Source organism: Typopeltis vanoorti, chromosome 7, assembly GCF_054136105.1.
Source record: "Typopeltis vanoorti isolate ZY-2024b chromosome 7, IOZ_Tvanoo_1.0, whole genome shotgun sequence".
NCBI lineage: Eukaryota > Metazoa > Arthropoda > Arachnida > Uropygi > Thelyphonidae > Typopeltis > Typopeltis vanoorti.
The window spans coordinates 53,911,835-53,928,014 of record NC_143555.1 but is presented as its reverse complement, the minus strand read 5'-3'; the positions used below and the strand labels follow the sequence as shown (position 1 = coordinate 53,928,014).

Below are 16,180 nucleotides of genomic sequence, written 5' to 3'. Positions count from 1 at the left end.
TACTGTATACAACAATGGAAGGTAAAAGATCCAAAGGGCAGCCCAGAATTAGATGAATAGACAAAATAAAAAAGGATCTGAAAACCAAATCACAACAAGCGACACCAAACTGGACAGAGTTGTTCAGACTCTCTAGAAACAGACAGAAGTGGAATGAGGTTTCATTCGGCATCATCATCCACATAGATGATGGAAGAGAGAGAGAAAGAAGCAAGTGAGTAATTGCCACTTCAGTGTTGCAAAGTGAGTCTTGAAATATGGTGGGTAAGAATAGGATGCAAGAGTACACAATTGGTGGAGAGATCTGCAGGTGATAGTAGGCAGGGACCCGAAAACTAGGGAATACATTGCTAAAATTATGAGGACATCACAACTGATTATGGCAATAATATTGACAGTGCTAACATGCTAAAATAAGAAGGTTATAATTCTATTGTAAAGGCCTTGATCATAACATGTGGATTATTGTGTTCTGATCATCTGGTTTTCAAGGGGATGAGACTATCTTGCAGATGGTCCAGAGAAAATTTGCTGTGAAGAAACAGATTGAATGAATACTGCATGCAGAGCTTTCTGCATAGGAAGAGGAGTGCTATAACTGAGGTCATATAGTTGGTAAAAATTTACCAGATAAATGTTGAAGAGAATTTTCATATATGGAAAGACACAGGTAGAACAAGAGGCCATTCCTGGAAGCTGTATAAGGAGGATGCGAGGAGCTTGTCCTTTACATGGTGAGCAGATCGTGAATGGAATGTGGATGTGGCAGGTGCAAAAACATTGAATAAGTGTAAGACATGGCTGATGAGCTTTGTATATGTCAATAAGAACTGCACTCACTACCCACTCTAGTAGTCAATTCCACTGAATATCTCTGCTCTCTATGTTCTGTTTGGTTTTATGCTTATGCATTGATACCACACCATACCATGCAGGCATTCAAACCCATATTTAACAGAATAGGTGGTTAATCCTTATTGCAGTAGCTTCTTATGTATATTGCATGTGTTCTTTTAGCCAATTTGCAAGATGAAAAACCCGAGTTTCAGGGAGGAAAAAATAAACCTGCCGCCTCCATATGATACTCACTTTCAGGTGGAAAAAGGCCCTGATAAATGACATTCTTCACATCTTATATGGGATTTAAACCCTGATCTTTCCGATCAAAGGGCATTGTCAAATCCTGCAAAGTTACAGAGCCTTGTGCTCTCTCCATGTAATGAATTTATTTCATTACTCAACTTAATGACTCAATTTATATATACAGAAAAAATCCCTTTAAGTTTCTATCACAAACATGTATTGTTACTATCATATTATTATTATGTGACACATCCAGGGAGGGAGTCCAAAGTCTCATCGAGGGAGGACACCTACTCTACATCTCTCTGTCACCACCACCACCACTAGTATTTCCACAGACAATCACAAACATTCATGCCCAAATTAAAACATGTTATGCTTTAGGACTCACTACTCGCTCTCTGAAAGTGTATTACTTACCTACCATTCACCAAAACAAATATTAGGTCTTCCTTACACGTGCATCCCTCCCATTAAATTGGCTTCTTCTAAACCTTTCCCCACTATCTTACCCCATTGTAATAAGCTGTTAAAAATATCTGTCTTACTACCTCTGTAGCAAGACAGATATCTGTAGTTGGAAGAATGATCAGACATTGCTTTTTCCAACTGAAAAAGAGTTCAGTTCTTGTTGTGAGAGTAATCTTTAGATGGCCTTTTTTGAATGAAGGTGAGTAAACAGATTCTACAGAGAAGTAACAAGGTTTTTTCATTCCACATACAAGCCAATCATCCATAGTACACAGTTTACAGACAAAATTACTATTATATTAGTGGGAAGCAGATGGTATTCCATAGATGATCATCTGTAGATGTAGGATTAAGTAGCATAAATAGTAGGTTGTATGAAGTGAAGTGGCCTCCTGCAAGTCCTTAGAAATGTTATGTAATAATAATAATCCTTTTCTTCTGCATGTTTATTCTGCTTCCAATGCAGGGTCTGCATGTTACAGTGACGCGACTTTGTTAGTGCAACCCCTCTCCCCAACCGGCCTGCCACTGCTTGGGGGAAGGAGGTTGACTGTAGCAGCGTGTGCTCACGAAGGCAGTTTACCAGTTCTGAAGGACAAAAAAAAAACGAGTTTCTGGGAGAAAAAAACTCCTCCCCCATATGAGACTATCTAACTCACCTTTAGGTCAAAAAGAGACCAGATAAAGGTACCTCACATCTTGGATGGAATTGAACCCAAAGGGCTTCGCCTATACTGACTGAGCTACGGAGGCTCTCATGCAATAAAAATAATAATAATAATCATAAATATTTATATTATATCATACCTTCCTCTTTTCTACCAGGTTCATCAAGCACCACATGATGTAAAATTGATCTCTCGTTCAAAATAAAGCAGCTGATGCTATAATCCAAAACTTTCCAATCTCAAACCCTCACTGGTCATCTTATACGTACTGAAGTAGTTGTATCACTCTCTCTCATTAATTGGTATTCATGTAAGTTTTTCATGTAGTAATATCATATCCTGTATATCCCTTGAGGGTACATGTCAGGAATTTGATGATGATGATGATAAATAAAAAGGAAAAACATTATGATTATCGCTTATAAATTTGACAACTGCCATGCTGATTCCAGATGCTGCCTCAGCAGTATGTATAAATGCAATTCACATGACTTGAAATCTACTTTTTTATGACTAGGGTTTTGAGGCTAATCATAGTGGATTTTAAATCATGTGAATTGAATGTATTCATACTTTTGTCTGTTTTTAGCTGAAACTTCTACTAAATTGCATTCAGTTTCTATCACAATTTTTTTTTTTTCTCAGCACCTTGCAAGTCTTTATTAGAACATGACAGTTGTCAAATTTATAAGTGATAATCATAATGTTTTTCATTTTTATCTTTTTTTTCTATTATCATCATCGTCATCATCAAATTCCTGACATGTACCCTCAAGGGATATACAGGATATGATATTACTACATGAAAAACTTACATCATTACTAACTTCCTATCTACAATTTTCCTCCAAATCAATCTGTTACCTGTCAAGACTCACATTATCAGATCTTATATTTCTATCGTCTAAGGCACTTTGTACCGTATCAATCCACCTATATCTTGGTTTTCCTCTGGGTCGTTTTCCTGCCAACCTGGCAGAGAACACTTGTTTTGCTAATCTTTCCTTGCCCATTCTGTTCAAGTGACCATACCACCTGAGATTAGCTCTGCTAACACATTCCAGGATGCTAACAATGTGAAGTTCTTTCCTAATATCCTCATTTTTAATATGACATTGCCATCGATGCCCTCTGTTCATGCCTAATCTTTCTTAGGACTCTCATATCTGTGGTCTCTAGTCTTTGGTCAAGTGTTATTTCTAACCCAACTCTCAGATCCTTAAGTTAAAATTGGTTTGAACTGCCTTTTATAGTGTTTTGACTAATTTCTCTCTTATTCCATATGAATTTATTCAGTTGACTTCCTACCATACCAGCTTTGTCGATTCTGTTGTCTATTTCCATATTTAATTTACCATCTTCATTAAAAATCGTGCCTAAGTAGCTGAAATGTTTCACTTGTTCTATAGTTTCACAATGCAGTAGATATTTTCAGTGCTTCTGCCTATTTTCATTGTCTTTGCCTTGTTATTGCTGACCTTCATACCATATCTATTACAACAGTTATTCAGTTTAGTCAGGGAATATTGCAGAACTTGTAGCAAATTTATTTATAAGTATAACATCATTTGCATAAAGCAAAGAGCTGAGATTAACATCTCCAATTTTGATATCAATTTCCTTCATAATGTGATCCATATAGATAATGAATAAAAGATGGGATAATGTACATCCTTGTCTGACACCAGATTTAATATTAAACCATCTTCCTGTACTTCAATTCTAACTGCTGACTTACAACTCAAAGACTAAGTATTGCTTGATATAATGCCCCATTGACACCATACAACTGTAGTTTTTTCTATTAGCACTCTGCAAGTTATTAAGTACAGGGTGATTAAAATTAAAGTATCCCTGATGGAAAGTCTTGTGGAATGCCACCCAGTGATCCAAATGCTGTTCAGGTGGCTCTGTGTGTACCAAATGTAGATATAATCTTTCTGTGTGTGTAAGAAGGAGAAGAGCAACACAAGAAATAAATAACACATTTTTATTCACTTCCATTATGCATCCACAGGCTGTACTGTTCAGTGTGCTGCCCTTCCTGTTATGCCACAAACCACATCCTTTGCATCATGTGTTCAACAGCAGAAAGCAGCTGGTTGGACTGATGTTGCACACATGCTGTCTTTTAGTGCTGGCAGGTTATCAGAATAAACCTTCTCTTTCAGAAATCCAAAGAGCCAGAAGTCAAGGAGCTCAGATCAGGTAAACGAGGTGGCCATGCAATGGAATATGCTCAGCTGATCACTCTGGTTTCCATGAAATTTCTTGAATAACCACCTCCTATATGGAGCGACTAATGTGTGGAGGGTCCCATCCTGCATGAAAATTATTGAATCCATGCACAGGTGCTGCAGTACAACAAAATCATACCACAATACTTTTGAGCAGTTCACAGAATCCAACGGTGAATGTCCTCAAAGAAGAATGGTCCAGTGATAAATAAAGCTGTAAACCCACACCAGACACTAACTCTGGGTGAATGCAAAAGAAATTGTTGGATTGCATGCAGGTTTTGCATAGCCCATTGTGGGCATTGGCAGTTCCATTCAGGTGAAAGTGAGCCTCGTCTCCCCACAAAATCATCCATGGCCACACAGCATTCAACTCCACTCGAGCATCTTGATCAGTATAGGCGAAGCCCTTTGGGTTCAATTCAATCCAAGATGTGAGGTACTTTTATCTGGTCTCTTTTAACTTAAAGGTGAGTTAGGTAGTCTCATATGGAAGAGGAATTTTTTTCTTCCGGAAACTCGTGTTTTTTTTTTTGTCCCTCAGAAGTATGTATAAATGCAATTCACGTGACTTGAAATCCACTTTTTTATGACTTGGGTTTTGAAGCTAATCATAGTGGATTTCAAATCATGTGAATTGAATTTATTCATACTTTTGTCTTTTTTTTTAGCTGAAACTTCTACTAAATTGCATTCAATTTCTATCACAAAGTAGTGAGGTACCTTTATCTGGTCTCTTTTGACCTAAAGGTGAGTTAGCTAGTCTCATATGGAGGAGGATTTTTTTCTCCCAGAAACTGTTTTTTTTTTGTCCCTCAGAAGTATGTATAAATGCAATTCACATGACTTGGGTTTTGAAGCTAATAATAGTGGATTTCAAATCATGTGAATTGAATTTATTCATACTTTTGTCTGTTTTTTTAGCTGAAACTTCTACTAAATTGCATTCAGTTTCTATCACAAAGTTGTGAGGTACCTTTATCTGGTCTCTTTTGACCTAAAGGTGAGTTAGCTAGTCTCATATGGAGGAGGATTTTTTTCTCCCAGAAACTGTTTTTTTTTTGTCCCTCAGAAGTATGTATAAATGCAATTCACATGACTTGAAATCTACTTTTTTATGACTTGGGTTTTGAGGCTAATCATAGTGGATTTCAAATCATGTGAATTGAATTTATTCATACTTTTGTCTGTTTTTAGCTGAAACTTCTATTAAATTGCATTCAGTTTCTACTTGATACAGGAATTGCACCTTTTAGTCTTGTGGGTGCAATTCCTGTATCAAGGTTATCTTGAATGGGTAGAAATGCAGAATATTCCACAGAATTTTACAGAGAGTTGTGTAAGGCACATCCATGTGCCTTGATACAACACATGAACCTGCAGGAACCAATGTTATTCATGGCCTGTTCGACAACAGCAGTAGCAACTTCTTTTCTTTATTGTGAACTGATTGGTTCATGATCTCTGACAGGTCTAACTCCCAATGATCCCATTTCTTTAAAATGACTTATCATTTGTTGCAGAACACACTGAGATAGTGGACCTTGTTGACATTTGTTCAGGCAACGAAATTCACAGAGTGCAGCAACAGCATTGCAGTTGTTTAGGTAGTAAAGCTTCACAAGAAAAGCACGTGGAGGCAAGGTTAATGCCATCACCATGGGTGATATTAACCAGAATGAAGGAAAATAATCCCATGTCTATTTTTAAATCCTCCTGGCTTGTTTTGGGACCACAGGCATTACTGTTTGTAAATTATATTGGGAAAGGTTTGAATGGTCACGTGCAGTTTTTTGTAGTTGGGAAGGATTATAAGGAGTAGAACAGATGTCTCAAGATTATCCATTGAATGTTGCAAAGATGGGATGAAGAGCATAAAATTGGTGGAGAATAACTTAGAGATGAGGGATCTGGAGCAATGGTGGATAGAAACATTTTCCTAAAACTGTGAGGAAAGTGCAGTGCATGATAGCAATGATGCAGATGACATTGCTTTCAAAAGAGATATGGGAAATAGTTTTCGAATGTTGAGTAATAAAGACAGATTGAATGAATGCAGATTGCAGGGTCTAATGGAGAGATGAGCAAGACATAAATGGGATTCAGTGTAAAGAATTGTAGGTGACTGGAATACATTGCCTGAAAGTGTGAGTGCAGAGACAATGAATGCATTTTAAGTTACTGTGTGATGAGCTGTGAGCATGAGAGCCGCTCATCTCCCATGATGAGCAGCTCCATAGGTCTGATGCTAATAATAATTTACAACTCTCAGCATGTGCAGTTGCAATACCAAATAGAAAACATATATATATATATATATATATTAATACAGTTAACATAACTTAGAAAACCAGTTTAAAGAGCCTTTTTTAAGGCTCTTTAAGCTGGTTTTCTTCAATGGTGATCAATATATGCAACCATTAGCATAGCACAACACAAAATGGTATGAATCCTGTATAAATACATCCAGCTCTTTAACTTTAACACTGCAGCTACACATGCTGAGTCAAGCATTCATGTTGATGTTAGCAATGTAGCTGCAGCCATAACACTTTAGTAATAGAAGACATGAATGCTAAATACCTGAATATTTGCTTATATTAATTCATTTTTCAGGTTCAACTAACACATTCCTACATATCACTAAACAAAACCACAATGAGGAAAAATTAATCATAAAATATTTTATTTTACATATATGGTGAATTGATAAATGGAAATCTAAATACAAAATAGAAAAATATGTATTCACAGTAGAATATCAACATGCAGTAGCTTAGGTAAAACATTCTTTAATGCAGGTGATTATTTCCCATACTTCTGGAAAGGCTTTGAATTACTTATTCAATTCTTTGAATAAACATTCATTAAAAGTACAGTTATGAAAACATTTAGTACATAGTGTTGTCATTACTATGTTGGACCAAATGAGATATATAAGCTGGATTTATGTTTTTTGACTGATCTTCCCCTTTGACCAAAATAATTGCAAGATTATGGTACTGGGAAAACACCAGGTAATACAAAAATAATATATTATTAACCCAGCATTAGTAAGGTGGGGTGTCACAGATTTTAAATTGACTAACTTTTTAACAACACACGGTGAGTCATGCCTCAGTAACCTCTCCCGTAACCTGCTACTCGACGCCATAGAGGACAGGCTGTTGTGTGCAACCCCACCTTACCATTTTTGTTACATTTTCCCACCTTGCTAACACTGGGTTAAATGGAAAATTCCAGAAATAAACAACTCTTAATTTTTAAATTGTGTGCCATTCTGAGTAGCGTGATGAACTCTAGTGGTGATTCACTTGGGATGTGAATCATCCCTTCGTCGGGCATATCCACGCTGTAACATATATATGCTACCTGCTGATTACTCACTTATTAGCCCACCTGGTTATCAGATTGACTCTTGCAGTATCGCAGTTCTTATATTCAAGTAATTCCTATTTTACTTAATGGCCCAATTACAAAAGCAGTGATGCTGGCAATTCAGATATGCCAAAGAGAAGCCATAAAGTGCTTCAAGTAAAAAGGAAGGTGAAAGTTCTCAACTTTATGAGGAAAGCAAAAAAAAATCTTTTATTCACCTACAAAAGCAGTGATGCTGGCAATTCAGATATGCCAAAGAGAAGCCATAAAGTGCTTCAAGTAAAAAGGAAGGTGAAAGTTCTCAACTTTATGAGGAAAGCAAAAAAAAATCTTATGCTGAGGTTAAGATTTTATTCACCTAACTTTCATTACAGTATATTTATGAGGAAAGCAAAAAAAAATCTTATGCTGAGGTTAAGATTTTATTCACCTAACTTTCATTACAGTATATATATATAGTTATAATTGTTCTATTTTATTATTAGTTATCTCTTACTGTGCCTAATTTATAAATTAAACTTTATAATAGGTATGTATATATATATATAGGGTTCAGTACTATCGGTGGTTTCAGGTATTCAGGGGACAGTCTTAGAATGTATTCCCTGCAGATAAGGGGGGTACTACTATAATGGTAAATGTTTTTTGAAGATTTAATTCATTTAATTTCAGTTTAATTCTTGGTTTAATCCTTTATCCAAGTGTAAACAAACAAAGTTTGCATCTGAAGTAATTTCAGCACTGGACAACTCGTATATAGAAGCTAATAAATTTGCATTGCTTTAGTATCCCATAATGCAAAGCACATAACCTTACCAACATATATAATGCTATGCATTATGGGAAGAGTTGAATAAAGGTCAAAACCAGTCTGGATAATGACCTAGACTGGTTTCGACCTTCATTGAAGTGTCAGTGGGAGCCAGACCCAGAAGTGATACCAAGGTCAAAGTAATGCAAAAGTCATATTTTCACGTATGAGTAGCCAAAAGGTGTCACACCTTATTATTAAAATACTCCAGATTAGAGATAGATGGAAGTTTTCCACTTGGTTATACTATAAATTAAAGATACGAAGAAATTATATTCTTGATTTAATCCTTTATCCAAATGTAAGCAAACAAAGTTCATGCCTTAAATAATTTCAGGACTGAGCAACTCATATAGATATAGAAGCTAATGACTTCGCATCACTTGCCTTAGTATCCCGTAATGCAAAGCACATATCCTTACAAACATGTATAATGCTGTGCATTATGGGAAGGGGTCACTACCCAGACCACTTTCAACCTTTATTGAGATGCTATCAGTGGACTAATGGGACTAAGGCAAGTGATGTGAAGTCATTAGCGTCCTATATACGAGTTGCCCAGTTCCTTATACTTCCGAGTTGTTTGCTTACACTTGGATAAAGGATTAAACCAAAAATATAACTACTTGGCATCTTTAATTTATAGTATATAACCAAGTGGAAAAACTTCTGATATCTCTAATCCAGAGTATTTTATTTTAATAAGGTGCGACACCTTTTGGCTACTAGTATATATATGGAAATAAGACTTCATTACTTCTACCTTAGTATCACTTCTGGGTCTGGCTCCCACTGATGAGACCTCAATAAATGTCATAACTGGTCTGGGTAGTGACCCTTCCTATCATGCATAGCATTATACATGTCCATAAGGATATGTGCTTTGCATTATGGGATACTAATGCAAGTGATATGAAGTCATTAGCTTCTATATACGAGTTGCTAGTCGTGAAATTACTTCAGGTGCAAACTTTGCTTGCTTACACTTGCATAAAGGATTCCAAGGAAACCAAGAATATAATTTAAGGTAGCATTGAGTTGGAATTTCAAAATCTTTTCCCTTCTCGAGTATTGCTTCAGTGGAGATTGAATAGGAGCGTTTGCACAATAATTTTTCAATTTGCAATGCAAGATTTTTTGAAAAAAAAAATGAAAGTTTCAGAATCCACAATCTGCAGAACACATTCCTTAAATTAAAGGCATCTCTGAATGTGTGTGACAAAGCTTTTGAAAGAATTTCAACTCATAAATCTGTACTATGTCCTTTGCAGCTCATCTTATTTCAGTCAAAAAAATGTCAGAACACCATAAATCGGTTTGGTTCATAATATTAGCACTAGCCAAAATAGCATCAAACTCTTGTATAACCGTACTCTTAAATATGAATGTTTATCCAAAGAAAGTGCTGAAGCCTTACTCATCATCCCAACTTATTATATCATGACTGCCTTTATATGTATATTCCAAAAGTTTGGGAAATTGTTATCAACTATACTAAATTTTTTTTAATATTTAGTATTATTTATTTATATTATACACACACACACATCCCAAGTGTTTTTATCCTAGCTATTACAACTGTATTTAAATTTCTATTATGATGTTTTACAATACATGTAGTGACTTTTGTGATTAATAAAAGACTGATTTTTACTGCAGCAGGTGTTTTTGTTAAAAACAACCAATCAGAACCGTTTGTATATATAATAGATCCACGAAAATGCATATATGACAAATATACAGCCATTTCAATATTTGTCCTATAAACTGCAATACCAGGAATCATAGTCTCTACAACCACAAGCTGCAGTGCTAACATTTGTTTTTAAATGCTGAATATATTTATTAATAGAAGACTGTTGGACATGGAATATTTTATGTAGTTCATTCTAGAATGAGGCTTCAGCACTAAGAGAATGTCTCAGGCTATTAAATTAAATTTGCGTTTCATCTTATGGAAACTCGTGCATTATAGACATCTCATCGAATGGAGTATTTGAAAGTTAGCAGGTACAATTTCAAAACCATACCTGTTATATGTTGCAAATGACACACTATCACCTTCCACAGTAGGTGATATTGTGCTGAACTGTTTGTCTTTCTTTTATGAACACAAGCAACTGCTGTTCTCTATTAAGTTTTTTCCACTTGGTCATATACAATTCAAGATGCTGAAGTGTTTTTGTTTAATCCATTATCCAAGTGTAAGCAAACAAAGTTTGCACGTGACGTATTTTCACTACTGAGGTAGTTGTATATAGGGGCTTCGTATTAATTGCCTTAGTGTTCCATCCTTTTGGGTGCATTATGGAGCTTCCTATGATAGTGGCCTTTCCCATAATGCTTTGCATTATGGAAAAGGCCACTTCCATAATGCACACACCCAAAAGGAAGTGTGCATTATGGAATTACTAAGGTAATTAATATGAAGCCCCCATATACAAGTACCTCAGTCATGAAAATACTTCACATGCAAACTTTGTTTGCTTACAGTTGATACAGGATTAAAAAGAACAAGTTTTTGGCATCTTGAATTTAAATGTTCTCTACTTAGTAATTAGTTGCAAGCAAGCTTTTCTTTATTCTATGTAGTTCTGTCATTCAGAACAAGTTTCTAGCAACATTCCCGAAGGCTGCAATCAGCAGCAGTATCTATTGTACCAACCTTGACATGTTTACACATCTGTGGATACACAATGATGAGCATCCACTGAAATAATATGGCTATAAAGAAATATTTAATCCATATGGCCACTTAAAAAACTTTTATCTGGCCAACATACTGCATTAGTCATCCTTCATATTTTTAAATATGAAAATTTTGATCAGCTTAAACATAATACGATGTTCATATTCGCATTTTGAATATGAACATCATTATATTCAAAACATTCATTGCTGAGGCTGTGTTCATAATATGAACTATAGCCTTGAAATACCATTTTTACAGTTAAAGTATGTTACATAATTTAATTAAGCATAAGAATATACAAGTATATTCAATATTTTTCAGATTAGAAAAACTAAGTTAATGTAAACAAAGTATCAAAAACAGAAAATCATGGCAGGATTAAGGAGAAATGGCAAGTTCAGAGTAAACAATAATTATGCTCTAGATCAGAGGTTCCCAACCTTTATCCACTTGTGTACCCCTTTTAAACCCATTTCTACCAATTGTATCCCTTGTTTTTAAAATAGCTGTTTTTAAATATTGACATTTATTGTTCCATAACGTTTTGTTTACTTTACTTGTATTTCCACCATTACTGATTATTTTTTGTGTACCCCTGAATGGCCCAGCACGTACTGCCAGCATACACGTACCACCAGTTGGGAACTGATGCTCTAGATAATTAAGCAATAATCCCTTTCATATAACTTTATCCCCACACCCATGCTGCCAGTTGCAATCCAACCATTCCCACTCTTAGTGGAAGAACTTGTCTTAATGCAGTTCCAAATCTAAATAAGTGTCCTTTTATGTAAAGTATTAATTCTGCAAAATATAGCAGTCTCCAAAGAAAATTGTCTACACTTATCCATATTCACATGGAATTTACATCTTTTATCTAATTTTGCTGCCCAAATTGCACTATGCATTACATGACTTAGTGCCAACATTTTTTTTACTAATGTCTGTTGTGTAGCAATTTATATCGCCTGTCAGTAATACCAATCTTCTTGACAAAATATTAATCAGATCCATTCTCTAATTTGTAATAAAGAATACAATATTTATAGTAGCATAAAATACATGGCTTAAGTGAAAATAGAATTGCAACATAGCCATCATAAATCTATTATGAAGTGTTGAATGAAACCTATGTTCTGAAATTAGTAAAGTTTTAATACCAATCCCCTAAAATAAGCTAATAATTTGGTTTGTGGTATTTCCTTTCTGAAAAGAATTCTGCATAGTCTATTTAATCATTTATTTTTAAAAAAAAAATACAAACAGATCTGCAGAAAATGAATATATGGCTGTAAAGTTTGACATTTAAAAAAAAAATCTCATTTTACTGACAAGTTCTTATGAACTTTAAAATAGACTAAAATACAAGCAGATGAAGATTTTCTTCAAACATCTGTTTTGTTATTCTCTGATCACAAAAGCACATCAAATAAATACAAGCTTTTAAAGAAACTATTGTGATTAACTGTATATTTTCTGTATGAGGAAGTATTGGCAGATCACAGAACAAAGACTAGAATGAAATATTGGTACATGGCCACAACTAGTCTACCCTGTTGTTTTCACTTAACTAACAAAGCTATATTTTACAGGATAACTCAAGTACACAATTTATAGCCATGGAAGAAAGCAACATCTCAGCACCACGATGTCTGCAATCAGACATGGAAGACAGTATGTCACAAACACATAAAAGCATAAATTTGTCCGTCCTTTGTGAAACTTTTTTTTTTTGACAAAATGATCAAATTGACAAATATCTAGTATACTTAAATATCCACATACATAAACACCAAAATTGTTTTCATTAAGTGATACCAAGGTTGCAATGGAATAAGTTTACTCTTTAATATGTATAAAATGCTTTAAATATTACATGTTAATGAAAACTAAAGCTTTATTGCTTTTACAAATTGATTTAAGTTCAACACAATACAGAGAGAAAGTTACGGTTTAATAAATGCATTCTAATGAGATAAATATCTAGATAATGCTAAAGTAAAACATAATACAACTTCCTTTCAAAACAAATTTAGATCAGATGTTTTCGTATTATCAAACAGCTTGAAAATAAACTATCAACAGAATTGCTTCCATGCATATCTAAATTGCCTTAGATCACATTATTTTAGCATGACATCTAGACTTCTTACCTCAAATGCATTTCCTTAAATTATTAATGATTTTTAATTACAGAGACAGTAATCAAAATTTATGTTCTTAAATAAAAACACATCTGGTTCGCAAGAAATATAAAGTATCAAGCAGTGCAAAGAAATTTCATATTTCTGTAAGAAAGCACGAGGCTTATAAAACAAAATAAAAATCCACATGAAAGAATCTCAATTTTCACTGCTTAGAAAAAAGGCAATTTATTTTTTTTGTCATAACTTCAACAAAATATCTTCAAAGTTACATTTTGAAATTCCACAGTTCAGCTTCTTACGTTATCTACACAGCCATAAACGTTCAAGATGTTCTCTTAAAGTAACATTTGCAAAAGCACTTACATCTCAAAACTAACATTAGTATGCTATTCTGCATCATGTCTTATGTAGAAAAACAACCATTACCATAAAAGTATTGAATATTTTATTTACGTACAGAAAACCAACAATTTTGGTTTCAGATAAACTAGTCTGAAATTTATGTTATCAACATTGCTAGAAGAAAATATCTTGACAATGGCTATTTTCTTCACTTATTTCTCAGTTACTTTGCTCTTCCACAGATATGCTTCACAAACATCCTGGACAAGTTCTTGTAGATTTCAGTAAAATCAATCACAGTTACAGGTGAGCTTTGTATTACTTAAGAGAAGTCTAATCATGTCATATATTGCATAATGGCACGTAAGGCATAGAGAAGTTCAGCTTGCATCCTTGCTTCAAACATCATGAGATTTACATGAACCTGAGTGAAAAATTAATTCAGAAAAAATATTAAGAGTATAAATCAAGGCAGTTCATACAGTGAAATTGTCAACATTTCATCAGAAATTGGTACCAAAAACCACTAGGGAATGTTTACACTTAATTTCTTAGCACCTGTAGCCACATTTAATAACTACTCAAACCATAATCAGTTTGAAAAGCTGCCCAAGACATAATAAAAATACATTAAGATCCACTTGTCACACCTTCAAAAACAGGCAGTCCCTCCCACCATAGGATTCCTGTAGCATGGATATTTATGTCTGATAATCCTCTGAAACTGAACTTCTGGGTAATGTATGATGATGTACAAGTGAATTACACATCAAGTTAAAGTTCATATTGAAAAATAATTCATTACAGATCTTTGAAAGTAAAAAACTTCATGATGGTTTTCAGCTCAGAGAAAACCCACTTTTATAAGAAAATAAGTTAATAATACTACCACATGCCTTCCTGGTCCATTCTTCCCTTCAGGGAAGAAAACAAGGAAGCATCTAATGAATTTGTTGAAAAATAAGACCTACAAGATGGACAAAGTCAGTCTCTCACTCTCTCTGTGCATGCATGCGTTATTTTATTTTTCATTCAGTTACTGGCTATTCATAAAGTCAAGTGAAGATAAAAATCAAGGTAATAAACAATTTTATTTTTAAAAGTGACACAGTTGCCATAAAAAAAAAAGTTTGTTCTTACTTGGAAGAAGCTAGTAGTAATGCAAACTAGCATATGGTACATTATCACGTATCTGCCATAAAAACACTAGAATAAGAATCCGGTTTCAAGGCAAATAGCATTCAGCAGGATCAGATTTTTTTTTTTAACTTAAAAATAACTGAGAAATCATGGGACTATAACAAGAATGGATTTAAGTTTTGCAGCAAGTGCTAAGAGATAAGCCATTCAAAAGCTTTACTTATATGGGATAAGACATCATACAAAGCAGTACAAGTTTACAAGATGTAAATCAGCAGTTAGACTAACATTACTGGAATCCTGACAGATAACATTAATTTTGAAAAAAAAAAAAAAAAAAGTTAGTAAGGCAACCTTTTTTTTTTATGTAATGCTATCATATCCTATACACCTCCTGAGGGTACATATCAGGAATTTGATTATCAATAGTTAGAAATGGTGGTGATGGGTTGATGCAAAAACTGAAAAAGACAAGAATGTACACTCTTATTCAGTATCTACAAAAATCACATGAAGGAGAGTAGGATTAAACTAAAAACTAGATAAGCATAAATTGAAGAGTTAAACTGAAAGATATTATCCTAAATACATCCGGTACAAATATCAGCACTGAACTGGCTGTAACAAATTTGGAATGAAAATCAGTAATAAAAATAAACCATTCATAACAGTGATTCACAGTGTAGACATCAGAAAATTACTAAGTTAATATTTCACTTGATTCTAACAAATATCTTTGGAGCTCAAATTACAGAGTACTCAAACTGTAGAAACAATTTAAACATAAAAGAACTAATATTGTATCAAGGCACACCTTTAGGAGCAAGATGAAAGTTAATTCAGATGTCACACCATAAATGCAATCTCAGAATGACCATCTCCCAAATCTTCAACAAATGAATTTAGTCATACAGATTGAGGTTAGAGAAATATTTCATACCTGATGCTAATTCCAAAAATAATCTTAGATCTATAGCAACTTTTCTGCAAAACAGCTGTCTTATATTTAATCCTGCATGATGAACCCAAAGCATTGTATGCCAATCCTAACTTTCCATAAAAATGACTGCAATTGTGTCACTTATGTTCAAGACAGATGTTAATACATCTGTCTTGAACATATGGTCATCATTCATATCGATAAATTATGGACACTTCACTTCGACTGTCTTAAGTCTGTTTTAATTGCTTGACGTTTCAAAATTCATATT

General features: G+C 34.2%; 1 protein-coding gene across 1 annotated transcript in view; it reads right to left on the bottom strand.

Moving 5' to 3' along the window:
- Nucleotides 1–13,163: 13,163 nt before the first annotated feature.
- Nucleotides 13,164–16,180, bottom strand: part of Sesn (Sestrin) — a 124,510-nt gene continuing 121,493 nt past the window's right edge. Inside the window, exon 8 of the mRNA XM_090395878.1 lies at nucleotides 13,164–14,253. Within this exon, the coding sequence (XP_090252004.1) occupies nucleotides 14,167–14,253 (87 nt within the window). The 3' untranslated portion in view covers nucleotides 13,164–14,166. The remainder of the gene's footprint in view (nucleotides 14,254–16,180) is intronic.